The 27,444-nt window shown below is 43.1% G+C and overlaps 1 protein-coding gene and 1 long non-coding RNA gene across 3 annotated transcripts; both read right to left on the bottom strand.

Annotated features, from left to right (window-relative positions):
• Positions 1-8,202: 8,202 nt before the first annotated feature.
• Positions 8,203-15,342, bottom strand: LOC109769188 (uncharacterized). Of its 2 annotated transcripts, XR_005757749.3 has the most exons (9): positions 15,151-15,325; positions 14,348-14,490; positions 14,082-14,196; positions 13,857-13,972; positions 11,444-12,751; positions 9,545-9,650; positions 9,182-9,222; positions 8,942-9,104; positions 8,203-8,584 (listed from the first exon to the last, which is right to left on the bottom strand). XR_005757749.3 is itself a non-coding variant. In XM_020327936.4 (8 exons), the coding sequence occupies exons 2-8, from the start codon at positions 14,480-14,482 to the stop codon at positions 8,582-8,584; spliced, it is 1,881 nt and encodes a 626-aa protein (XP_020183525.1). In that variant the 5' UTR covers positions 14,483-14,490; positions 15,151-15,342; the 3' UTR covers positions 8,203-8,581. The 2 variants fall into 2 exon arrangements, 1 of the variants encoding a protein (XP_020183525.1); XM_020327936.4 differs by lacking the exon at positions 9,545-9,650 and having other exon boundaries at positions 15,151-15,342.
• Positions 15,343-17,759: 2,417 nt separating this feature from the next.
• On the bottom strand, positions 17,760-21,058 carry LOC109769189 (uncharacterized). The gene is made up of 2 exons (XR_005757747.2): positions 19,818-21,058; positions 17,760-18,673 (listed from the first exon to the last, which is right to left on the bottom strand). It is a non-coding gene; the product is annotated as an uncharacterized lncRNA (long non-coding RNA).
• Positions 21,059-27,444: the final 6,386 nt, after the last annotated feature.

The raw sequence follows: 27,444 nt of genomic DNA, 5'->3' as shown, positions 1-27,444 counted from the left end.
GCCTTCCGATTTGTGGTAGAAGGTGTACCCAATAGTTTCTTTTGGGTATCCTATGAAGACGCACTTCTCCGATTTGGGTTCAAGCTTATCAGGTTGAAACTTGTTCACATAAGCATCGCAACCCCAAACTTTAAGAAACGACAGCTTAGGTTTCTTGCCAAACCAAAGTTCATACGGTGTCATCTCAACGGATTTAGATGGTGCCCTATTTAATGTGAATGCATCTGTCTCTAATGCATAACCCCAAAACGATAGTGGTAAGTCAGTAAGAGACATCATAGATCGCACCATATCTAATAAAGTACGGTTACGACGTTCGGACACACCATTACACTGTGGTGTTCCAGGTGGCGTGAGTTGTGAAACTATTCCACATTGTTTTAAATGAAGGCCAAACTCGTAACTCAAATATTCGCCTCCGCGATCAGATCGTAGAAACCTTATTTTCTTGTTACGATGATTCTCTACTTCACTCTGAAATTCTTTGAACTTTTCAAATGTTTCAGACTTGTGTTTCATCAAGTAGATATACCCATATCTGCCTAAATCATCTGTGAAGGTCAAAAAATAACGATACTTGCCGCGAGCCTCAACACTCATCGGACCGCATACATCGGTATGTATTATTTCCAATAAGTCATTAGCTCGCTCCACAGTTCCGAAGAACTGAGTTTTAGTCATCTTGCCCATGAGGCATGGTTCGCAAGTATCAAATGATTCATAATCAAGTGATTCCAAAAGCCCATCTGCATGGAGTTTCTTCATGCGCATTACACCAATATGACCAAAAGGGCAGTGCCACAATTATATTGCACTATCATTACCAACTTTGCATCTTTTGGCATCAATATTATGAATATGTGTATTACTATGATCGAGATTCAATAAACCATTTACATTGGGTGTATGACCATAGAAGGTTTTATTCATGTAAATAGAACAACAGTTATTCTATGACTTAAATGAATAAACGTATCGCAATAAACATGATCCAATCATGTTCATGCTCAACGCAAACACCCAATAACATTTATTTCGGTTCAACATTAATCTAGAAGGTAGAGGGAGTGTGTGATGGTGATCTTATCAACCTTGGAATCACTTCCAACACACATCGTCACCTCTCCCTTAACTAGTCTCTGTTCATTCTGCAACTCCTATTTCGAGTTACTAATCTTAGCAACTGAACCGGTATCAAATACCCAGGGGCTACTATGAACACTAGTAAAGTACACATCAATAATATGTATATCAAATATACATTTGTTTACTTTGCCATCCTTCTTATCCGCCAAGTATTTGGGGCAGTTCCGCTTCCAGTGACCAGTCCCTTTGCAATAGAAGCACTCGGTATCAGGCTTGGGTCTAGCTTTGGGCTTCTTCCTGGGAGTGGAAACTTGCTTGCTATTATTCTTGAAGTTCCCTCTCTTTCCCTTGCCCTTTTTTCTTGAAACTAGTGGTCTTGTTAACCATCAACACTTGATGCTCTTTCTTGATTTCTGCTCTTTCTTGATTTCTACCATCGCCGATTTTAGCATTGCGAGGAGCTCGGGAATCATTTTTGTCATCCCTTGCATATTATAGTTCATCACGAAGTTCTAGTAGCTTGGTGATAGTGACTAGAGAACTTTGTCAATCACTATCTTATCTGGAAGATTAACTCCCACTTGATTCAAGCGATTGTAGTACCCAGACATTCTGAGCACATGCTCACTGGTTGAGCTATTCTCCTCCATCTTGTAGGCAAAGTACTTGTCAGAGGTCTCATACCTCTTAAGCCGGGCATGAGTCCGAAATATCATTTTCAGCTCTTGGAACATCTCATATGCTCCATGGCATTCAAAACATTTTTGAAGTCCCGGTTCTAAGCCGTAAAGCATGGTGCACTAAACTATCAAGTCGTCATCATACCGAGCTTGTCAAACATTCATAATGTCTGCATCTGCTCCTGCAATAGGTCTATCACCTAGCGGTGCATCAAGGACGTAATTCTTCTGTGCAGCAATGAGGATAATCCTCAGATCACGTACCTTAGTCCGCATCATTGCTACTATCAGCTTTCAACTTAGTTTTCTTTAGGAACATATCAAAAATAAAACAGGGGAGCTATACGCGAGCTATTGATCTACAATATAGATATGCAAATACTATCGGGACTAAGTTCATGATAAATTAAGTTTAATTTATCAAATTACTTAAGAACTCCCACTTAGATAAACATCCCTCGAGTCATCTAAATGATACGTGATCCAAATCAACTAAACCATGTCCGATCATCACGTGAGATGGAGTAGTCATCAATGGTGAACATATTATGTTGATCATATCTACTATATGATTCACGTTCGACCTTTCGGTCTCCAGTGTTCTAAGGCCATGTATGTACATGCTAGGCTCGTCAAGTTTAACCCGAGTATTCCGCATGTGCAAAATTTTCTTGCACCCGTTGTATGTGAACGTAGAGCTTATCACACCCGATCATCACGTGGTGTCTCAGCACGACGAACTGTCGCAATAGTGCATACTTAGGGAGAACACTTATACCTTGAAATTTTAGTAAGGGATCATCTTATAATGCTACCGCCATACTAAACAAAATAAGATGCATAAAATATAAACATCACATGCAATCAAAATATGTGACATGATATGTCCATCATCATCTTGTGCATTTTGATCTCCATCTCCAAAGCACCATCATGATCTCCATCGTCACCGGCTTGACACCTTGATCTCCATCGTCACCGGCTTGACACCTTGATCTCCATCGTCACCGGCTTGAAACCTTGATCTCCATCGTAGCGTCGTGGTCGTCTCGCCAACTATTGCTTCTACAACTATCGCTGACGCATAGTGATAAAGTAAAGCAATTACATGGCGTTTGCATTTCATACAATAAAGTGACAACCCTAAGGCTCCTGCCAGTTGCCGATAACTTTTACAAAACATGATCATCTCATACAATAACGTATATCACATCATGTCTTGACCATATCACATCACAACATGCCTTGCAAAAACAAGTTAGACGTCCTCTACTTTGTTGTTGCAAGTTTTACGTGGCTGCTACGGGCTTCTAGCAAGAACCGTTCTTACCTACGCATCAAAACCACAACGGTGATTTATCGAGTTTGTTGTTTTAACCTTTCAACAAGGACCGGCCGCAGTCAAATTCTATTCAACAAAAGTTGGAGAAACAGACACCCGCCGGCCACCTTTATGCAAAACTAGTTTCATGTCTGTCGGTGGAACCGGTCTCATGAACGTGGTCATGTAAGGTTGGTCCGAGCCGCTTCATCCAACAATATCGCCGAATCAAAATAAGACATTGGTGGTAAGCAGTATGACGATCACCGCCCACAACTCCTTGTGTTCTACTCGTGCATATCATCTACGCATAGACCTGGCTCGGATGCCACTGTTGGGAAACGTAGCATGCAATTTCAAAAAAAATCCTACGCTCACGCAAGATCTATCTTGCAGATGCATAGCAACGAGAGGGGGAGAGTGTGTCCACGTACCCTCGTAGACCGAAAGTGGAAGCGTTTGACAACGCGGTTGATGTAGTCGAACTTCTTCTCGTTCCGACCGATCAAGCACCGAACGTACGGCACCTCCGAGTTCTGCACACGTTCAGCTCGATGACGTCCCTCGAACTCTTGATCCAGCAAAGTGTCAAGGAAGTAGATGAGTTTCGTCAGCACGACGGCATGGTGACGGTGATGGTGAAGTGATCCGCGCAGGGCTTCGCCTAAGCACTATGAGAATATGACCGAGGTTGTAATCTGTGGAGGGAGGCGCTGCACACGGCTAACAGATGTTGTTCTGTCTTCTATGTGCCTCCCCTCCTCATATATATAGGTGGGAGGGAGTGGGAGCAGAGGTGTTTTTATAGGAGGTGTGCTTAGGAGGTGTGCACACCTCCCCCCGTACGGCACCTTCTATTGTTTCTACAACTATCGCTAACTATTGTTCTAGCGGTGCCCCCTCCCCCCCCCCCCCCCCACATATATATAGGTTGGAGGGGAGGAGACGCAGCCAAGGGGGCGCCCCAAGTAGGAGGAATCCTACTTGGGCGCCTCCCCAATTCGGCCTCCCCCCTTCCATAAGTTCCGGAGGGGGAAGGAAGGAGGAGGGAGGAGGGAAGGAAGGGGGAGGCCGAATCCCTCCCCTTACTTTCTCTCTTCCCCTCTATCCTACCCCTCCAGGTTCGGCCTATATGGGGGGCGCAGCAGCCCATGCTGGCTGCTGCGTTTCCCCTCTTGGCCCATTAGGCCCATATCTTTGCCGGGGGTGCCTGGAACCCCTTCCGGTGACCCGATACATACCTGGTACTCTCCAGAACACTTGCGGTGTCCAAATACTATCGTCCTATATATCAATCTTTACCTCTCGAACATTTCGAGACTCCTCGTCATGTTCGTGATCTCATCCGGGACTCCGAACAACATTCGGTCACCAAATCACATAACTCATATAATACAAAATCGTCATCGAACGTTAAGCGTGCGGACCCTACGGGTTCGAGAACTATGTAGACATGACCGAGACACCTCTCCGGTCAATAACCAACAGCGGAACCTGGATGCTCATATTGGTTCCCACATATTCTATGAAGATCTTTATCGGTTGTACCATAATGACAACATACGTTATTCCCTTTGTCATCGGTATGTTACTTGACCGAGATTTGATCGTCGGTATCTTCATACCTAGTTCAATCTCGTTACCGGCAAGTCTCTTTACTCATTCCGTAATACATCATTCCGCAACTAACTCATTAGTCACATTGCTTGCAAGGCTTATTATGATGTGCATTACCAAGACGGCCCAGAGATACCTCTTCGATACTCGGAGTGGCAAATCCTAATCTCGATCTATAATCACCCAGTTATTATTGTAGGGGAGCGATACTCGGAGTGACAAATCCAACAAACACCTTCGGAGATACCTGTAGAGCACCTTTATAATCACCCATTTACGTTGTGACGTTTGATAGCACACAAGGTATTCCTCCGGTATCCGGGAGTTGCATAATCTCATAGTCAAACGAATATGTATATGACATGAAGAAAGCAATAGCAATAAAACGGAACGATCAATATGCTAAGCTAATGGATGGGTCTTGTCCATCACATCATTCTCCTAATGATGTGATCCCGTTCATCAAATGACAACACATGTCTATGGTTAGGAAACTTAACCATCTTTGATTAACGAGCTAGTCTAGTAGAGGCTTACTAGGGACACGGTGTTTTGTCTATGTATCCACACATGTATCAAGTTTCCGGTTAATACAATTCTAGCATGAATAATAAACATTTATCGTGATATAAGGAAATATAAAATAACAACTTTATTATTGCCTCTAGGGCATATTTCCTGCAGTACCATGGAGACCTTCACGCAAAATAAATAAATCAATGATTTCTTTACCACTCTAACATGAAACCTCATCATTTTGTTTCATCTCTCATCTTTAATGGCATCTTAAATTCTTACCATGTGTCGAGACTATTATTTCTTGCCATATCCACCAATAAAAACCCTAATCACCAACAGAAAATAGTAAAATGTACATTTGATAGATCGGATCACATAGGGTTTGTGGTCGCGTATATATAAGATACAACCTTCCCCCTCCTTTCCTCCCCCACCTCTCACCGCCTTCCAAACTCCTTCCTTGTTTTTGTGTTAGATCTGCCGTCAGACCAGTCGAAAGTTGAAGCCTAATCCCAAACAAATGTCATCAAAGAACTTGTTATCTTTAGAGAATGAAATACTCTGATTAGAAGGAAACCCCAGGTACTTGATATTTTATCAAATGCGTTTTTTGTTCACTTTTTGATTTTGTTGCCATTTCCCCCCGATAAAACTCTTTTAGAGGAGAAAGGCCTTATTGTTATTGCTTAAACATGATAATTCTTACTGTCCTCAGCGGCAAGATCAACTTTTGAAAACTTGAGAAAGGAAAACACACTATGATTAGATTAGTACGACCATCTTTACATCTTGCCACACTAGCATCAGAGCATGGCATCAAAGCCATGGTTGCAAAGATGTTTGTTTCCTAGATAATTGGCGTTGATATCTCACACCTCATACCATCTTTCAAAAGCATGGGGTTTGGTGGTGTTCAGAAAAACATGAGGTTTGTACCAGCCAAGCAACTAATTAAACCAAATAAAATATGTTCAGGTCCAAAATGTTCAAAGCCATCACCTCTCAAGCATGAGAAACCAGACATATCAGGTCTCAAAATGGGAAATTATTCGGTAAGAGTTTTCACAAACCAAAACTTACAACATTAATCTGGCAAGATTGGGTGCACTGTCACAGATGGCAGGCAATCATGCATGATAATGTCTGGCCATACAGGAAATGACCAGCTAGCTGGCTCTTGCATGAATAGCATTCTATCACATCATAAAAATCAAAACCACCCATACATATTACTACATTACAATACGATGACATCTGATTAACCATCTAGAAACTTAGTAGTAACAAGCGATCATTCTAGCTCCAATTGCCATCTTGAATCACAACATTCGCTGCCACCAGGTGGATCGGCGGCAGCTCAGGTGTCGAAAACTGTGGTGGATCAAGGCAGTGGTTACGGCTTTTAGCACTGATCCACGCCAGATTAAAAAAAATCATGTTGTTGGTTTGGGGGCTCTTTGATTCACACGATTCTAAAAACACAAGAATAGGGAAAATATGAGACTGCAAGTATATTAGACATCAGTAAAATGCGACTCGCATCAAAATAAAAAAAGGAAACCCCTAAATGATAGAGAACAAACGACGCGGCAAGGGCGCAAGGCGCATCTTTCCTTCTACTCCCTCCGTCCCATAATATAGGACGTTTTTTAACACTGGTGTTTTGTCAAAAAACGTCTTAAATTATGGGACGGAGGGAGTAGTTGTTAAGGATATCCTACATTCATTAGACAGTGAAAACCCTAGAGAACACAATTTTCTAGTAAAGGATAAACAAGTATGTGTCCTTTTACATTTTGGACCATGGGCCACGTCAAAGTTCATATCCTACTTCTCACAAAAGTAAACAAAATCACGTCCTTGGGAGACATCCAAAAAAAGTAAAAAAAAAATCATGACAATTTTGCTACTCTACATAAAAGCTCGTTCTCTCCAGCTATTGCCCTTGCCTTTCGTGAAATTGTTCATTGGTCAATGGGTGTGAGCCCTTGTATATAACCCCAACATATAACCTTGTCTCCCCTCTGTGCACCACCTCCTAACGCCTTCCAAACTCATTACCCATCTCCGCACTAGATCCACCACCACCCACCATTCAAATTAAACCCTATTCTCGCCGAAAATTTGTATGAGCAGTAATCATCTTCGGAAAACAAAAAATGGGAGTAGGAGAACACGAAGAAGTCACCGAAGGACGACATACGCCAAGTGAGGACACAAACAGATTGTCATCCCCGGAGGCCAAAATACGCCGAGTGAGAGGACATCCCAGGTACTTGTTCATCAGGTATGTTTTCCTTCGCTTTTCGATTTATAGTCACATTTAGGCCGCGCTTGGCAACCATCTAACCTAGTACAGAAGTATTAAATTTACAAGTGTATTTTACCAGACATAGTGATTTTCGGCCGGAAACAAAACCAACAGGCAGAGATCTGTAATTTTTTTTACGGGTGTACTTAAAAGACAAACAATAATCCAAAGAGAGCCTTAACCCACAACAAAAACATTTCTAATAGAAAATGGGGTTTACAGAAAGTCGAACAAACTATGATTAGATTAGTCGTCGACCTAGGTGAGACCATTCACTCTCTGCCAAGCACGCTGGCATGGCATCAGAGCCTTGGCAATCTTTACCAGCAGAGAAGTTTGTATCCCAAATAATTCTACGCTACCTCATCCCATCTTTCAAAAGCATGGGGTTTGTACCAGCGAAGCAAGTAAACCAAACAAAACATGATCAGACCCAGAATTTGCAGATGCATCACCTCTCAGGCGCGAGAAACCAGGCAGATCTCAGGCCCCAAAATGGGAAGAAATATATTCAGTTACAGTTTTCACCAACCAAACCTTGCAACATCAATGACTGGGAACACTGCCACAGATGGCAGGCAATCATGCGTTATGATGACTGGCCAAACAGGAAATATATAAGCAGCGAGCTGGCTCCTGCATGGATAGCAATTCTATCACAGCACACAAATCACAACCAGCCATATATTACAGTACAGTACGACGGCATCTATTGCCCATCTGGAAAACAATGTGACATACTGCAGGTTCAAAAATTTCCTAACAATCATGATATGTTTGTACAATGGTTGGTGTATGCGGAGCTCGGCACTGTGTGAAGTATAACAGATGCTGTATAACAGAGAAGAACGGCAAAAAACATTTGGTGGCATTGAGCTGTTGACAGAAGTATGCAAAAAAGCTACTCAGTTGCTAGCAAGATGAATCAACGAGAACTGTGAAGGTTGGAGTCTAGAGAAAGGTATTCCCTGTTGGAAATCGACTACGACGGCAGTTAAGCTATGCATCATTCTTGGCGGTGGATCTCATCCCTGTCATTTTTAGCAATCACTGCACGTGGAAGAAGTAAAGCATGTCAGTTGTATTGATTTTTAAACACACAAAAATGAAGGAGCAAAAGGCAACCAAAATATAACTGCAGGGCCCTCTTAACACATAATGTTTGTGCTCAATCTGTTAATCAGCTTATGCACGATCATGGCAATTTTTCTACTCCCTCCGTCCCATAATATAAGAGTATTTTTTACACTAGTGTAGTGTCAAAAATACTCTTATATTACGGGACGGAGGGAGTGTCAGGTTGTGCTATGGTATTGATGATTAACAGCTCTTTCACTAATCAGTAATCACTATCAGGTTGTGGTATTGAGTACCAACTTCAACAGCAGAAACCACTACTGTGCTAACCTTTGGGACAAGCCTTGATGACCGTCTGGGTACTGTAGAGGGCTTGGTCTGCTTAGCAGCAGCACTTCTTAACCTACATAGTATATTTCTTGTAGCCACACCCTGCAACTCCTCAGGATCACACGGTTTTTCTTTGTCTGCAGAATCATGACTATTACCTGTCCTGCAAAATATAAGGTTTATGTAAGTAAGGAACTACTTTAAAAACAGAGGTGCTAACTATGTTTACAAAGAACATACTTTGCACCATGATTCGTGGCCAGGGGTGTAACAGCATTGTCCTGCACAAGAGGATAAAATAAAATAAATCAACCAAAAAAACGACAAACGAAAGCAAGCAATGAAGCAGCTTCCAGATACACAGGCACACAGAGATACAACTAATAACTTTGTATACTAAACACACAAATGGAAATGAAATTTCAAAGAAAACATAGTAAACGAAAATGATTTTACAACGCATTACACTATTTCTTTTAAGTGATCATTTCGCTAATCCCTGTAGAAAAAGAAAACACTAGATTCACCAAGCCATGCTATATGAAGGCACTGGTAGTGAATACCAAAGATGCCAGTTAATGAGGTTACCCAAATATCAATTACCAAATAGATAGGTTTGCAGTTGCAGAGCTAAGATTTGGGCATGTGGAGTTGGCCACAGTTAGGCCAGAATGATACGGGCAAGCTTTCCTTCTTTCTTCCCCTTTTACTACAAAGTATAAACCAGTAAAATAAGTCAGCCATGCATCTACTAGTTTAGTGAGAGTTGACACTATGACTAGTTGAAACCGTTGCATGGATGACTACAAATAGAAGACGCCATCTTGAAAGTTGTTTGAAAAGGGGATGTAGGCACCAATTCATTGTAACAAATGAATAGGAAAATTTGTGCAGGGAAGATGTATCACTAGTAGGCCTTAGATGATACAGCTCAACCACAGAAACACGACACCTTAACGGAGTGCTTACTTGGCCATATAGAAAACCCAAGAAAAAAGAAAGAACAATCTTCGCTACAATAACAGGTCATTCCTAGTATAGAAGGTCATTAATATTGGTATTCTACCTAGAAAGTTTCCTTGGTCAAATTAGAAAGTTATTTATGAATGGCACAAGAATGTCAATATTATGTTACTATTTTCGAGTCCTATTGGATATTTTTGCATCAATACTTCATTTTGTATCGAGAAAATATTAAACTATTTTGAATGTGATGAACTGACAAATCAAGAGTTCACATATCGGATACAAACCCTACAAAAGGCAGTTGGAGCCATGCAAGTTTGCATGGAACTTGCCTAAAGTACCAATAAGGGACGGCATTTGATGGTCATGGAGATTGAGAAGGTTAAGATGACAGCAAGAACCCTGTAAGTGGGTTCATAAACATGTTGGTCCACTAGGCCCATGACGGATGTGGCGAACTAGCAATTCATTATTCCCAGCTCGCATGATGTGCCTAAGCGATGGCGCTTTTGCATCCGCCCTCTACTATGAGGAATTTGACAAGGTTCTTGTCATAAAATTAATCCACGGTATGTCAAAGTTGAGGACCACCTTCAAGATTGGAATGGCATGGCAAAAAGTTGATATGACCTTTCAAATAGAAAATGAACAGTGTTTAGAGTTCTTGAGTTCTTTTAGAGCAAAGAGAACATTGATGCAGGCAGGGAAAACATAATATGTATATGCTTCTTGATTTCCATGCCAGTCATCTGCATGCGCATGTGGGGATATTACCAACGTGTTGGGTCAAAAGGGCCAACGTTGACGTGAACGATGTGAACAGTGTGGTCTAGCAACAATTACAGTTATCGAAGCTGCAGGGAAGAAGGTTAATAGTACTACCTTTCAGCTAGAAAATGAAAAGAGAGTTCTTGAGTTCTGTGGCCCAAACAAAATGATGCAGGAAAAACATGATTTAATTCAACAGGACACGGCAATTCAATGAAGTGCTTGCTTGCCCAGCCATATAGGCAAATTCTGTGTTTGTACACAAAGGAAAGTTAAACATAAAAGATAGAGAAAAAGGATCCAAGCCAAGAGAAGACAGGGACAATGTATCATGCACGTCAGAAGGTCATTAAATACGGATTTCCTAGTTTGTAAATATTTCTTCCTGAAAATAAACATTACCAAAGTGCTTTTGGGACCACTCATTTTGGAAAAACAATTGACTGAAAACAGTAGTAGAGGCTCCTACTAAAATAAATCAGTTAAAAAAAGATTTATGTACATCTTATGTAGGGTGAGAAGGACCTTTAGATCCTCATTTTGGGAAGTTCGAGATCATGAGGTCATATATCTTGTAAGATTAAACTTTTTATTAATTAAATTATCAAAAAATTCAAGATTCCAGAAAACTTAGAATGTAAAATTAAGCAATAAGATAGGACATGAGTAATTAAGATGCACATATCACAATCATCATCATGCATATTTCTATATTTGGTATTAGGCATAGTTAATTTTCTAGCTAGCATTGAAGTACAACGAAATTACCGAAGCAACAGATGATCGTGTTGGATCTGTGAGGTCGAAGTTTCCAGCAACGCCGCGATCTGCAGAACTAGCATCTGACTGGGCATTTGCGGCAGGTAGTGCAATTACCGCATGATTGGCTAGTTGACGAACTGACAAGCTGCCACCATGACCATTATCTTCTTCCATAGCCACTGCTGCTGTTGGTACGTTTTCCATTAGGAGTCCATTTGTATCACTGTTGCGGGTACGCTGATCCCCTGAAGTAACATCTAACATTTCCTGTTTGCCCACAGATGGTGGACGAGAGTTTTTGTCAGTATCACTTATAACCACATGCCCTGGGGAAGATGACACGGCTTTGTCAGTATGAGCCTCCAAAACATTCTGAGTGCAGCCATTCTTGACACAAGCTTTGGTTTTACCAGGACTAAATGTGCTTTCATTAGTTGGTTGTATGGAATCATCGGTCAGGGGTGCATGGCTTCTTCCAGGCAACATGGAGACATCAGCAGATTCTTGAGGAAGCACATTGCTACCCAAAGCACCAGCCACCATATCAAGTGACACGTTGTTCTGAACATCAGATGTTAAACATGAAGAATGTACCACTGGAGGTCCCTCCTGAGATACAGAAATTTCAACAGCAGTACCAGGCAATGTGGATGCAGATGACCTCAAGTTAATAGAATTGGTATCACGTGGATTGGATTTGGAGCGATAATTCTCACCATCAGTTGAACCTAGTGATGAACTGGTGCAAGCAGCAATGCTCTCAGGTCCCTTATCTTGTATATCTATAATGATATTATCTGGTGGCGACATTGTGTTCTGATCATTCTTATTCCTAAGGCTGCTAATAGAATTGGTGAACATATCAGTTTCAGAGTTATGTGTGATTGGAGGGAGGTTCACTCCACCCTTGAAGCTGCCAACCCAATCTCCTGGAGTGGAATTAAGATCAACAAATAGATCAATTCCATCTTCATCCATCAGAAAAAGTTTAAAAGGAGATTTTACATTTGCCGAGTTCTCATTAGACAAGCCACTGCCCTTATCTATGCCATTTGTACCAACTTTCATATGGCTGGGAGGCTTTGATGCCACACCATTAGGACCAGGATGACTTGCTACGAAAGAAATTGTGTCATTCACAGGAGCAACTGAAACATGATTTCCATTAAGCTTTGGGGCTGTTGAGCACGTTGCAATACCATCAGCAGTTTGTTTCACATTATGAGCAATCCCTTGTCCAGAACATGAATTAAAGCAGTCTCCTTTGCCATTGTTACTAGAAATCGGAGGAAGACTCGTTCTGGTACCAGAGTCCTGGTTCAAGATACAGAAACAAATGAAGAAATGATATGCACTGTATACAAACAGAAACTTTGACAGGCATTATGAGTACACAGATCACAGAGAAACACCATCTTAAACCTAAGACAAAAATCAACTAACAAAAACGATGATGATAATTGGTAAATCCAAAAGAGTATCCTATTTTTTGAAAAAGCATGCTGCAGAAGATAGGTTTCATATAAAAATATTATGGTCCTAGATTTGCAGCTTACTGGACAAAACACCACTACAGCTATTTGTAGTAACAATCCAGTACTTGAATTCAAATCCAAGCACAATTCAGCAACAGATCGTTATCTAGGTAGTATGTACACGTGTAAATTTTACAGCTGTTAATATCCACCTTGTTCATTTCAAAGAATAATCGTAGTTTTTACTCCATCTGTTCCAAAATAAGTGTTGGGGCTAGGCGGTAAGAAACAAGTGAAACTATATTTCACATTTTCATGAGTGAGAAGATTCATCCTATCTTTTATAGGAATGGGCCAACTAGCACGAAATGTCCAAGGAATTCAAATCTTGGATGACTCTGGCAAATTATAGAAGTTGGGTGGAACCTCCTTTCACCCTAGTGCAGTGCATGTCAAGAGTATTGTACTATCAAGACGAAATAAAATAATATATTTCTGATTCAAGGCCAATCTCATCTAAGGCACAGAAATAGTTTCAGGTATCAAGTGAAGAGAACTGGGAAATATATGACTCTATTCGTTACACAAGAAAACTAAATAATCTAACCCGCACATTTCTCTTGGCCATGAAATCGGACAAGCTGATAGCCTGATACCGAAAAATTGAATAGTATGATTTGACTAGATAAAATTCAGTTTACAGAGCACATGCCAAGAAATGCCTAGATTACTCAATATGTTGAATTTGAACAAATGAAATTGATTTATACTTAAGTATGAAATTGCCTGGATTACAAAATGTTAAAAAGCATGCATCCAGTACTCAGTTAGACAATCGGAATCCTAGTTGTATTGCATTGCATTGCAAGGATAAACATTAGGTTGAATCAGAGAAAATGATGTATTGTAACAACATAAAATTGACAGAGGTAACAATTACTTACACTTTTCAATTTTCTATCTGCTTGTTTTCTAGACACTTTTTTATGCTTTAATGGTGGCCTAACATCATCATCATCTCTGTCACTATATGGGCCTCTTTTGTGGTTATCTTGCTCACCTGCAGTCAATTAGGTTTTGTCAGATATACTAACATCCACATGTCCCTGAGTGTCTCCGCCAGTAAACATTGCCATCTGCCAAACTAATAAAGAAGTTTCTACACATACATTTGGATGCTTCTTTGGTATTTGGTAACATGGCAGGAGAGGTAGCAGGAGAAGCCTGTGTAGAAGTAGGAACAGTCAAATTTTCCTTTTCAGGTCCTGAATTGTTTTTTTCATTCTGGAAAAAGAAAGATGGTGCACATCAGTAGTCAATTTATTTCACCCTTGCAAAGCAAGAAAACAACTGACAATAACACTAGGTAACATCTTCGCCTTAAAATACATACATGTACTCAAAGTTGAAGCAGATGGTGTATACTGAAACTCACCTCGAGATAAATGGCCAGCAAGCGAGCTAGCTGAGGGTGGGTCTTGTTTGCAGGAAGGTTATACTCCTTGCACAAAGATTGTAGGCTTTGGAGACTAAGGCTGAGGAGATGTTTCTCGTTTTTCTCCCACCCCATCAGGTTGACTGTAGCAGCGCACAGAAGACACAACAGAATTAGTACACTTTGACATCAGGCAAAGATCACGAGTTACACAAACAGTACTCATTATTCATCGGAATTTGGAAGCATCGGTATGCCAAGCACGACAACAACACGCAAGCGAGAAGAGCACACGACTCTATCTGAGAGCACCAATTGCCCAGCTTTACATAGGGCTCAAACGCGCGAGCACTTGGAAACTCGTTGCGCCTGAAATTCGAGCGCACATTGCGTTCCCCTAAAGGAAGGTGAACATCTCATGACCACGAAACACATGACTCTACCGTCCCTCCCGCCGTGAACCCCACGCCACCCTCGCCACGCGGACGGAGGGGGCGCGGAAATGGAAATTCCCGAGCGGATCCGAACGGAGCCAGATCCAGGCGAGCGGAGAGGCCACCGGGGACGGCGCGCGGCCCACCGAACCCAGCCAGCCAGCCCCAAGCGAAAAACCCGCCGAACTAGGCAACAACAACAACGCACGCGGGGGAGAGATGAGAGGACACCGGCGGGAGCGGCCCCGCCCACTGCCGCGCCCCACGACGAGCGGCGACGCGGACGGCGAGCCCCGGGCGAGCAAGCGAGAGAGCAGGGCGTGGCGACGTCGAATCGGCGCGAGGGAGCGCGGAGGCGCGGAGATTTACCTGGAGCGGAGGGCGGGGCGGGGCGGCGAGGCGCGGCGGCGGGAGGCGGAGGAGGAGGAGGAGCTCCGGGCGGGCGGGCGGGAGGGGAGGGGAGGGGAGCTCCGGGCGGGCGGGCGAGCGGCTGTCTGGTGTGGGGTTCGGTCAGGGGAGCGTGGCGGATTTGGGGAGGAAGAAGTACGGTGGCGTCGGGGCCGAGCTGCGCGTGACCGTGACGGCGGGGGAGGGTTGGCACGGGACGGAGGGGACCGACGTGCGGGCCCCGCGGATCGATTACTGGATCGGGGCCGTTGCTGGTTCAGCGCGGCACGTGCCTGCCTCTGGGGTCGGGTCGGACTGGTCTAGCCGGTCTGGCCGGACCGGATTGGTTCCAGTCCAGCGGGGCCGTGGGTTCCAGGAGCGGCGCGGCGGAGGAGGTACGAAATTTGAATTTCAGTTTTTGGGGGCTTAAAAAGGCAAGAGTTCACTCCAATTCGTCATCCCCCACCTGTGTACATAATGGAGAAACGGTATGCCACCACAAAAGGCACGCACTAATGGTTGGTGTGCGTTTGTAAAGAAACGGTGTACGATACCTCGAAGCATTCGTAGTTTGCCTTTTCTTTTCATTTTTTTCTTTTGGTTTCATGATTCATTGTTCTTTAGTAACGCATATCTGCTATCTTGTTGAAGATTAGGAAAGTGGAAACTATCTGAACACAACACAACGGCAAGAGCAAACTACCTTACCAGAAAAATAAAGCAACGACGCAATAGCTAGGCAAGAGGTTTTGGTTTGGTTTTGTGTGTGTGTGTGGGGGGGGGGGGGGGGGCTAGAAAAGAAGGTTGGAGCAATCAGTTTCGTTCGAAGGAAAGGTAACCGCTCGTCAGGAAGGCGATTTAAGTTCCAACCCAATTCCCCAGCACCGCCGTGGGTTCCCGTCCCCTTCTCCGGCGGCGGAAGGGTGGGGGAACCTCGGATCTGTGCGTCTGGTATGTATATGGGGTGTGGATGTGTGTGGCTGGGAGCGGCGGTGGCGCTTGAGCCTATAAGGTCTCCTCGATCTGTGCTCCCTCTCATCGGTGTTCTCGGTGATGGCGGCGACGGATCTGTGGGTGTGGGCGTTGGTGTGGTGTTCTTCTAGTGCGGGCGTTGTGTTGGAGGTGACCCCGGCATCGTGGAGATTGTGTTCCCCGATCTCGTCTTCGCCATGGTGAGTGCTACTTTGTGCTTACCATGGAGGTGTTGGGGGTGGTGCAGCGGCCTGCTAGCATTCGTCGATGGCTGGCTTCGTTGTATGTTCAAGAGTGATTGATGGTCTCTGGTTCTATGTGCTCTCGCCGGCGTTTATCCGACACAAGTGGTGACGCAGTACTGGTTTGGCTCTTCTCCAGCGTGCTGGTCCTTTGGATTGAAGGTGGAGACTTCCCGCCGTCAACAATCCGCACACACAACCAAGGGTTTCGCTGGCTCCAAAGGGAGCGGCGGCGCGCCCTCATCTCTTGTAGGTGACGATGCTGGATCGGTTACTCAGGGATCTGGTTGTAATTTCCTGCTTTTTTGGGTTGCGTTGTATCATTGCTTAATTCTAATATAGTTTTGGGGTCCTTTTCACAAAAAAAGAAGGTTCGAGCACAATGTATCTCCAGAGAACAGAAGAGAGGGAACTAACTCCTTTGTTTAGAATAGAAAGGGAACTATATCTATTTTCTAATTAAGCTATACTACGCAATCTAATGTAGAAAATGTTACTATGGTAGGTTCAGTGAAAATACACAGGCAACATATGACAGACTTTGAGCTTGCGTGCCCATGTTCTTCCATAGAGGGTGATTTTTAAGGCTAGCATTTTGGCTCGGCCTCTATGCCTAGCAGTGATCAGGATCTGGCAACATATCATCACAACCTACATGTTCTTTCATCACCACTTCTTCTACCGGTTCATTTTCCTAACGGCTCCACGCTTGTCACCGCTGAGAGTACGTTGACCCCATTCACGAACCGGCAACTTTTCACCACAGGTTATTTTTTCTTCGGTTGCTCTTTGTCACTTATAATTATCCATTGGCTCTTTATGTGAGTCATTGGCATGAGTGGGTTGAGGCCCTCCAGGAACATCCACAATTTCAATTATTCATTTAAAGGTTGCACATGATATTTATTGAAGTTGATATGAATAAGTGAAACTCTGAAGGATGTGGTCTCCACTACAAATTTTAGGTGGCTAGAACCACAAGTAGTCATCATAACTTTGAACCAAACTCCTAGAGAAATCTAATTGCGCTGGTAACTTGTCTAGCTACTTTACCTTCCAAAGGTTGACTCATCATTTTATTGTTGTACTAGATCATCGATGGTGTGCGTTGCTGCGCCCGTCCATTTTATCAATAAAATGATTTGGATTTTAATAATACATACGGTTCAACAAAAATTGATAGTCCCTCCTATCCAAATTAATTGACATTGGTTTAAAATATATTTAAACCTGCGTAAATTAATATGGATCAGAGAGAGTAGTACTTTCATGATAAACAAAGTAGGAGGATGACATAGTGACACATATATCTATAGATGCAACTTCAGTCATAGAATCTATTTGCACACTAATCCATTTTGATAAAAGAATAATATAAATATTTGTAAGAAAACTCTATTGAAATTATATATAAAAATTAAATGGTACAATATCCAAACTGTACATATACACAATGAAAAATACATAACAATTATTGTCAAATATTATCAATTAACATAGGGTGGGACAACACTGCATACAAATACATGGAAGAACAATACATAGTTCAACTGAAAATTAACACTGTACAAATTATGAACCCCTCAAACTAACATAAGGTACCCAACTGATTATTGTACAGGTTCATTCGATATTTATGACATTGAGTAAGCATATTTTTTATCTCCTCACAAATTAATTAGTGGATACTTCTAAACATAGCTTTACTATGTTACTCCCTCCCTCTCAGTTTACAGGACGTGCACGTACCTCTAGGTCGTCAATTTGACCAACCTAATACAAGTCATATACTACAAAAAATATACCAATATAAACTTCAGATGTTCTATTTTCAAACGGTATAATTTTTGTGTTATATAGTTTATATTAGGGTGATAAAATTGGCAACCTAGGTATACGCGCAGGACTTGTAAACTGAAACGGAGGGAGTAGAAAAGGTAATATAAATTCATCAAACAATCATTGATAATATAAGACAGAAATTTTATTCATCAAACAATCATTGATGATAATATAAATTGCAATATAAGACAGACATTTAATTACGAAATGTATACCAAATTCTTTGTCATCTTGTTTTTAAGGGCTTGCAAGGTGAGCACAAGAAACACACACAAAATTTCAATTAAGTGAGGTGCTAATATTGTTTACTAAATTATAAAGCTGCCCAAAACCATCCAGGCATTGAATTACATGATGATGTTTACTGATCTCAAAGAATGAAAAAAGAAAGGCTTTCCAGTCAAAATGATGCCTGCATTCAGGTTCGTGCACTTTGAATCAAAGTCAAGCTGCATAGGATGTTAAACAACATGTAAAGATGGCAAGATCAAAAAGCTATAGTTTAAATGGAAGATAACAGTAAAGCAGGCGCTACAGTTTGTTTCCAATTTTATAACCTTCTACAAAAATGTGCCAGTGGCTATACATTTCTTCTAGGTCCATCTAATCACTCTAAGCATAAATTCATACTACAAATTATCATATGGGAGATGCAGGCTTTAAGTGCCACTGTATGGTGCAGACTTTTCTATTTTGTGTCATTTTTATAGTAGATTTTTTTAATCTACTGCCATATTTAAAGTTAAACTATCCATGCAAATGCCATGATTCTTTTCTGAACGTTCAGTCAATTTTCTTGCCAGGAGGCGCAAGGGAAATTTCTTCAAATCCAATAATTCCATTCTATTTTGTGTAAAAAAAGATCAAAGACCAGTAAAAACAGGGAAAATGTCGAGGGAAATGCACTATCGTATTAAGAGAGATCATATTGTGTACCAAGTATCAACATCATTCCCACATCAATGATTCACCTATGCACACATATTTATTTATCTAATAAAAGGATAAATAATACTGGCCTAAGTAATCAGTCCTAGGCCCAGGTGGAGGTTGTATATAAGAGGTAACTGAATGCCAATGGTTTTGATGTGAGTCGACGTAGGTAGGGATCAGTTTTTGTGAAGATTGTTTTTCATAAGAAATCGTTAGCATGTGGAGTCCTATGCTCTTAGTATATACAATCAAGACTTTTAACAAGACAGATAATGTCCTTCCAGTCCCAACTATCAAAGCTGGGGCGATTCTATGGGCAATTAAATGTCCCAAGAAAGTGCCGGGTACATTTGCTCAAGTAGATCTGGCTTGTTAAATCATCTGTTTGTTAGTATTACATATTATGATATATGTACGTGTGTGCCCAAAAAGCGTGCACGATTCTACAATTAGGAAGATGTCTTTGCAATATATTGCTTATGGTTCCTACAGTATGGTAAACAGTGTGTTTTATATCTCCAGGGTCCCAGTAATATGCCAAAAACAAGAGTGGGAGTGACTACATAGTAATTACATTAGAATGAAAAAAACAGAAAGACATTTTCATTGTACAATAATACAGACAGAAAATTCTTGTACACACGTGCATTGTGGACTTACTGGATCAGCGAACAAACACTCCGTCTTATTGATCTTGAAAACCACCAGCTAAAACTCCTGAGCCATACTAATGCACAGGCATCACAACTCAGATTTTTTATCTCTAATCATATACACAAACATGTACCAACAGAATATTATTTTACTTTTAACAAGATGGGTGTGTATCCACTGACCCTGTTAATCAGCCTGTCATGTATGACAACACTGATGATTTCTTGAACACATCAGACGAATCTGGATGGGTTGGGTTCCCTTGCTTTCATCCAGGCAGCGGTCAATGAATCCAGTTGGTGATCTATGGAGCGGGAACGACGGCAGCGGTGCCCTGACGCCGGAGGCTCCACCGCCACCGTCCTGGCTCTCCTGTGCTGACTGCTAGAGGAATTCTGGCCAACCCTCCATCCAACAGCTCATACATATTTGTACTTCAATTAATCCCAAACTTCTATATCGTCTTATGGAATCTTGGATTGAAGGATTCACCATAATACATAGATCAATATGAAAAAAAACTGGAAAAAAAGATGCAGGAATCTGAATAGCTGGTTGGGCATTTGACAACTGAAGAATGTAAGGGATGGCAGGGATGTAAGGCTCTGGGCATGTCTATATTGTCGATACTACTTTGATAAATATATATGCAACACAAGCACAAAACGCCGTTACACAAACACATGAACCTGAGAAACTTGATTAACTAACAGAAGGCCTGCCCTTACCATGCAAAAAAAGACTGCCCCTAAACAAAAAAAGGAAAATTAGCAGGTGACAGTCAGTTGGCAGTTCTCACAGAAGACAGTGTCGACGGGATTCGTGGCGGCCTGGTTCATTGTCGCGTCGCCTATGAGCCGCGACGTCGGTGAAGGTGACGCAGGACAGATTGGTCGCTGGTCGTGATCTCTGTGGCGGCAAATATCCTGATCCTTGGCGAGGTCGTTGCGGCCGTGGCGGATCTGGCCGCCGCCATGGCCTGCGCCTGACCTGGTCGATCTCCCTCTTCTCTTCTCTTATCTTCTGATGAGGTGAGGAGGAGAGGGTGGGAGACGAGGTCGGCAACTTTGGGGGAGAGGATAGGAGGGGCGGAGGCCGCCGGCGAGGTGGCGTGAGGGCGCGTGACGGGAGGGATAGCGTGGACGATAGCGGCGGCGGCGGCGTACCTAGGTTTCTCGAGAGTAGTCGCTCGCCCTTTTCTTCGATGTGTAAATTTCTTTGTGGGCTTTGTGGGGCAGCTAGGCCCAATCAACCAGAGTGCTCAGAAATTGCCACCGGAGTAGCTGCCCTTTAGGACATTTAGCCCACTTAGCGAGAGAACGTGGGATAAAACAACCATCCAATGGCCAGAAACGATTTTGACTCAAGATCTAACGGCTGAAATGCTGATGGTCTGAGAGGGCTGGGAGGGTGCTCAGTTTTAATATATCTAAATGTGGTGTGGATTTCTATCAAGATTGTTATTTGGAAATTTTGTGACAGTGCAGTTGCACCTCAATTTTGTGACGCGAGTGCACACAAATTAGTGACAAAAATATACAACACTTCTAGTATTTCGTTCTCGTCTGCGATTGCCCCAAGTTTAATACCTACTTATTAGGCCAATTATGGGTATAATAGGTCATTAGGTATTTTTGTTTTCCCTTTTATAAAAGGTCGTTAGGTATTTTTGCTAGCACAAAACCATGTGAACAATCGAGGTGTTTTTATAGGAGGTGTGCATATATGAGTAAATACTAGTGTGACTTAAGTCAGGTTCATAAAGCTGGAATATCTAGTTGTCCCTTCGAATATGTGAGCTTCAACCTTTAATGTACTCAAGATTGTAGTTTGAATCTTCAACCCCTCTACATGTGACCGATTCCAAGTCTTCAACCAACGCAAAGGATGAAAAATACCAACTCTTGAGTCTTCGACTAAAACAAAGGATGAAATATACAAACTCTTAACTAATTGTCGTACCGATGTATGAACAATATAGTGTTGGGGAACGTAGTAATTTCAAAAAAAATCCTACGCACACGCAAGATCATGGTGATGCATAGCTGTTGGGGATCGTAGCAGAAATTTAAAATTTTCTACGCATCACCAAGATCAATCTATGGAGTCATTTAGCTACGAGAGAGATGAGTGCATCTACATACCCTTGTAGATCGCGAGCGGAAGCGTTCAAGTGAACGGGGTTGATGGAGTCGTACTCGTCGTGATCCAAATCACCGATGACCGAGCGCCGAACGGATGGCACCTCCGCGTTCAACACACGTACGGAGCAGCGACGTCTCCTCCTTCTTGATCCAGCAAGGGGGAAGGAGAGGTTGATGGAGATCCAGCAGCACGACGGCGTGGTGGTGGAAGTAGCGGGATTCCGACAGGGCTTCGCCAAGCGCTACGGGAGGAGGGAGATGTGTCACGGGAGGGAGAGGGAGGCGCCAGGGGCTGTGTTGCGGCTGCCCTCCCTCCCCCCTTTATATAGGCCCCCTGGGGGGCGCCGGCCCTGGGAGATCCCATCTCCAAGGGGGGCGGCGGCCAAGGGGGTGGCTTGCCCCCCAAGCCAATCTAGGCGCAGGGGAGGCCCAAGGGGGGCGCACCAGCCCACCAGGGGCTGGTTCCCTTCCCCACTTCAGCCCATGGGGCCCTCCGGGATAGGTGGGCCCACCCGGTGGACCCCCGGGACCCTTTTGGTGGTCCCGGTACAATATCGGTGACCCCCGAAACTTTCCCGGTGGCCGAAACTGGACTTCCTATATACAATTCTTCACCTCCGGACCATTCCGGAACTCCTCGTGACGTCCGGGATCTCATCCGGGACTCCGAACAACTTTTGGGTTACCGCATACTAATATCTCTACAACCCTAGCGTCACCGAACCTTAAGTGTGTAAACCCTACGGGTTCGGGAGACATGCAGACATGACCGAGACGACTCTCCGGTCAATAACCAACAGCGGGATCTGGATACCCATTTTGGCTCCCACATGTTCCACGATGATCTCATCGGATGAACCACGATGTCGAGGATTCAATCAATCCCGTATACAATTCCCTTTGTCAATCGGTACGTTACTTGCCCGAGATTCGATCGTTGGTATCCCAATACCTTGTTCAATCTCGTTACCGGCAAGTCACTTTACTCGTACCGTAATGCATGATCCCATGACCAACCACTTGGTCACTTTGAGCTCATTATGATGATGCATTACCGAGTGGGCCCAGAGATACCTCTCCGTCATACGGAGTGACAAATCCCAGTCTCGATTCGTGCCAACCCAACAGACACTTTCGGAGATACCCGTAGTGCACCTTTATAGTCACCCAGTTACGTTGTGACGTTTGGCACACCCAAAGCACTCCTACGGTATCCGGGAGTTGCACAATCTCATGGTCTAAGGAAATGATACTTGACATTTGGAAAAGCTCTAGCAAACGAACTACACGATCTTTTGTGCTATGCTTAGGATTGGGTCTTGTCCATCACATCATTCTCCTAATGATGTGATCCCGTTATCAATGACATCCAATGTCCATAGTCAGGGAACCATGACTATCTGTTGATCAACGAGCTAGTCAACTAGAGGCTCACTAGGGACATGTTGTGGTCTATGTATTCACATGTATTACGATTTCCGGATAACACAATTATAGCATGAACAATAGACAATTATCATGAACAAGGAAATATAATAATAACCATTTTATTATTGCCTCTAGGGCATATTTCCAACAATAGAAACGAGAGGGGAGAGTGTGTCCATGTACCCTCGTAGACCGAAAGCGGAAGCGTTATGACAACGCGGTTGATGTAGTCGTACGTCTTCACGATCGACCGATCATCAGTACCGAACGTACGGCACCTCCGTGTTGAGCACACGTTCAGCTCGGTGACGTCCGCGAACTCACGATCCAGTAGAGCTTCGGGGAAGAGCTTCGTCAGCACGACGGCGTGATGACGGTGTTGATGAAGTAAACGACGCAGGGCTTCGCCTAAGCACCGCTACGATATGACCGAGGTGGATTATGGTGGAGGGGGGCACCGCACACGGCTAAGAAAGATCAATGATCAACTTGTGTGTCTATGGGTGCCCCCTGGCCACGTATATAAAGGAGTGGAGGAGGGGGAGAGGGCCGGCACCTATGGTGCGCCCTGGAGGAGTCCTACTCCCACCGGGAGTAGGATCCCCCCTTCCTAGTTGGACTAGGAGAGAAGGAAGGGGAGAGAGGGAGGAAGGAAAGGGGGGTGCCGCCCCCCTCCTAGTCTAATTCGGACCAGAGGGGGAGGGGGCGCGCGGCCTGCCCTGGCCTCCCCTCTCTCTCCACTATGGCCCATTAAGGCCCATACAATTACCGGGGGGTTCCGGTAACCTCCCGGTACTCCGGTAAAATCCCGATTTCACCCGAAACCATTCCGATGTCCAAATATAGGCTTCCAATATATCGATCTTTACGTCTCGACCATTTCGAGACTCCTCGTCATGTCCGTGATCATATCCGGGACTCCGAACTACCTTTGGTACATCAAAACACAAAAACTCATAATACCGATCGTCACAGAACTTTAAGCGTGCGGACCCTACGGGTTCGAGAACTATGTAGACATGACCGAGACACGTCTCCGGTCAATAACCAATAGCGGAACCTGGATGCTCATATTGGTTCCTACATATTCTACGAAGATCTTTATCGGTCAAACCGCATAACAACATACGTTGTTCCCTTTGTCATCGGTATGTTACTTGCCCGATATTTGATCGTCGGTATCTCAATACCTAGCTCAATCTCGTTACCGGCAAGTCTCTTTACTCGTTCTGTAATGCATCATCCCGCAACTAACTCATTAGTTGCATTTCTTGCAAGGCTTATAGTGATGTGCATTACCGAGAGGGCCCAAAGATACCTCTCCGACAATTGGAGTGAAAAATCCTAATCTCGATCTATGTCAACTCAACAAGTACCATCGGAGACACCTGTAGAGCACCTTTATAATCACCCAGTTACATTGTGATGTTTGGTAACACACAAAGTGATCCTCCGGTAATCGGGAGTTGCATAATCTCATAGTCATAGGAACATGTATAAGTTATGAAGAAAGCAATAGCAGTAAACTAAAATGATCAAGTGCTAAGCTAACGGAATGGGTCAAGTCAATCACATAATTCTCCTAATGATGTGATCCCGTTTATCAAATGACAACTCATGTCTATGGTTAGGAAACTTAACCATCTTTGATCAACGAGCTAGTCAAGTAGAGGCATACTAGTGACACTCTTTTTTTCTATGTATTCACACATGTATTATGTTTCCGGTTAATACAACTCTAGCATGAATAATAAACATTTATCATGAAATAAGGAAATAAATAGTAACTTTATTATTGCCTCTAGGGCATATTTCCTTCAGTCTCCCACTTGCACTAGAGTCAATAATCTAGATTACATGGTAATGATTCTAACACCAATGGAGCCTTGGTGCTGATCATGTTTTGCTCGTGAGAGAGGCTTAGTCAACGGGTCTGCAACATTCAGATCTGTATGTATCTTACAAATCTCTATGTCTCCCACCTGGACTTGATCGCGGATGGAATTGAAGTGTCTCTTGATGTGTTTGGTTCTCTTGTGAAATCTGGATTCCTTTGCCAAGGCAATTGCACCAGTATTGTCACAAAAGATTTTCATTGGACCCGATGCACTAGGTATTACACCTAGATCGGATATGAACTCCTTCATCCAGACTCCTTCATTTGCTGCTTCTGAAGCAGCTATGTACTCTGCTTCACACGTAGATCCCGCCACGACGCTTTGTTTAGAACTGCTCCAACTGACAGCTCCACCATTCAATATAAACATGTATCCGGTTTGCAATTTAGAATCGTCCGGATCAGTGTCAAAGCTTGCATCGACGTAACCATTTACGACGAGCTCTTTGTCACCTCCATAAACGAGAAACATATCCTTAGTCCTTTTCAGGTATTTCAAGATGTTCTTGAACGCTGTCCAGTGATCCACTCCTGGATTACTTTGGTACCTGCCTGCTAAACTAATAGCAAGGCACACATCAGGTCTTGTACACAGCATTGCATACATGATAGAGCCTATGGCTAAAGCATAAGGAACACTTTTCATTTTCTCTCTATCTTCTGCAATGGTCGGGCATTGAGTCTTACTCAACTTCACACCTTGTAACACAGGCAAGAACCCTTTCTTTGCTTGATCCATTTTGAATTTCTTCAAAACTTTATCAAGGTATGTGCTTTGTGAAAGTCCAATTAAGTGTCTCGATCTATCTCTATAGATCTTGATGCCTAATATATAAGCAGCTTCACCGAGGTCTTTCTTTGAAAAACTTTTATTCAAGTATCCTTTTATGCTATCCAGAAATTCTATATCATTTCCAATCAACAATATGTCATCCACATATAATATTAGAAATGCTACAGAGCTCCCACTCACTTTCTTGTAAATACAGGCTTCTCCAAAAGTTTGTATAAAACCATATGCTTTGATCACACTATCAAAACGTTTATTCCAACTCCGAGAGGCTTGCACCAGTCCATAAATGGATCGTTGGAGCTTGCACACTTTGTTAGTACCTTTTGGATCGACAAAACCTTCTGGTTGCATCATATACAACTCTTCTTCTAGAAATCCATTCAGGAATGCAGTTTTGACATCCATTTGCCAAATTTCATAATCATAAAATGCGGCAATTGCTAACATAATTCAGACAGACTTAAGCATCGCTACGGGTGAGAAAGTCTCATCGTAGTCAGCCCCTTGAACTTGTCGAAAACCTTTCACAACAAGTCGAGCTTTGTAGACAATAACATTACCATCAGCGTCAGTCTTCTTCTTGAAGATCCATTTATTTTCTATGGCTTGCCATCATCGGGCAAGTCAACCAAAGTCCACACTTTGTTCTCATACATGGATCCCATCTCAGATTTCATGGCCTCAAGCCATTTTGCGGAATCTGGGCTCATCATCGCTTCCTCATAGTTCGTAGGTTCGTCATGGTCAAGTAACATGACTTCCAGAACAGAATTACCGTACCACTCTGGTGCGGATCTTACTCTGGTTGACCTACGAGGTTCGGTAGTAACTTGATCTGAAGTTTCATGATCATCATCATTAGCTTCCTCACTAATTGGTGTAGGTGTCACAGGAACCGGTTTCTGTGATGAACTACTCTCCAATAAGGGAGCAGGTACAGTTACCTCATCAAGTTCTACTTTCCTCCCACTTACTTCTTTCGAGAGAAACTCCCTCTCTAGAAAGGATCCATTTTTAGCAACAAATGTCTTGCCTTCGGATCTGTGATAGAAGGTGTACCCAACAGTCTCCTTTGGGTATCCTATGAAGACACATTTCTCCAATTTGGGTTCAAGCTTATCAGGTTGAAGCTTTTTCACATAAGCATCGCAACCCCAAACTTTAAGAAACGACAACTTTGGCTTCTTGCCAAACCACAGTTCATAAGGCGTCGTCTCAACGAATTTAGATGGTGCCCTATTTAACATGAATGCAGTCGTCTCCAAAGCATAACCCCAAAACGATAGCGGTATATCGATAAGAGACATCATAGATCGCACCATATCAAGTAAAGTACGATTACGACGTTCGGACACATCATTACGCTGTGGT

The sequence above is a fragment of the Aegilops tauschii genome, chromosome 5, assembly GCF_002575655.3.
Source record: "Aegilops tauschii subsp. strangulata cultivar AL8/78 chromosome 5, Aet v6.0, whole genome shotgun sequence".
Lineage (NCBI taxonomy): Eukaryota > Viridiplantae > Streptophyta > Magnoliopsida > Poales > Poaceae > Aegilops > Aegilops tauschii.
This window is presented reverse-complemented; position numbering and strand designations above follow the sequence as displayed.

Bases quoted from the DNA above. Each gene is read 5' to 3' on its own strand.
- LOC109769188 (XM_020327936.4), bottom strand. From the start codon at position 14,482: ATGGGGTGGGAGAAAAACGAGAAACATCTCCTCAGCCTTAGTCTCCAA. The intron at 13,973-14,081 runs GTATGTGTAGAA...AATTGACTGCAG, and splicing joins TACCAAAGAAGCATCCAAAT to GTGAGCAAGATAACCACAAA. The intron at 12,752-13,856 runs GTAAGTAATTGT...ATCTTGAACCAG, and splicing joins CAGATAGAAAATTGAAAAGT to GACTCTGGTACCAGAACGAG.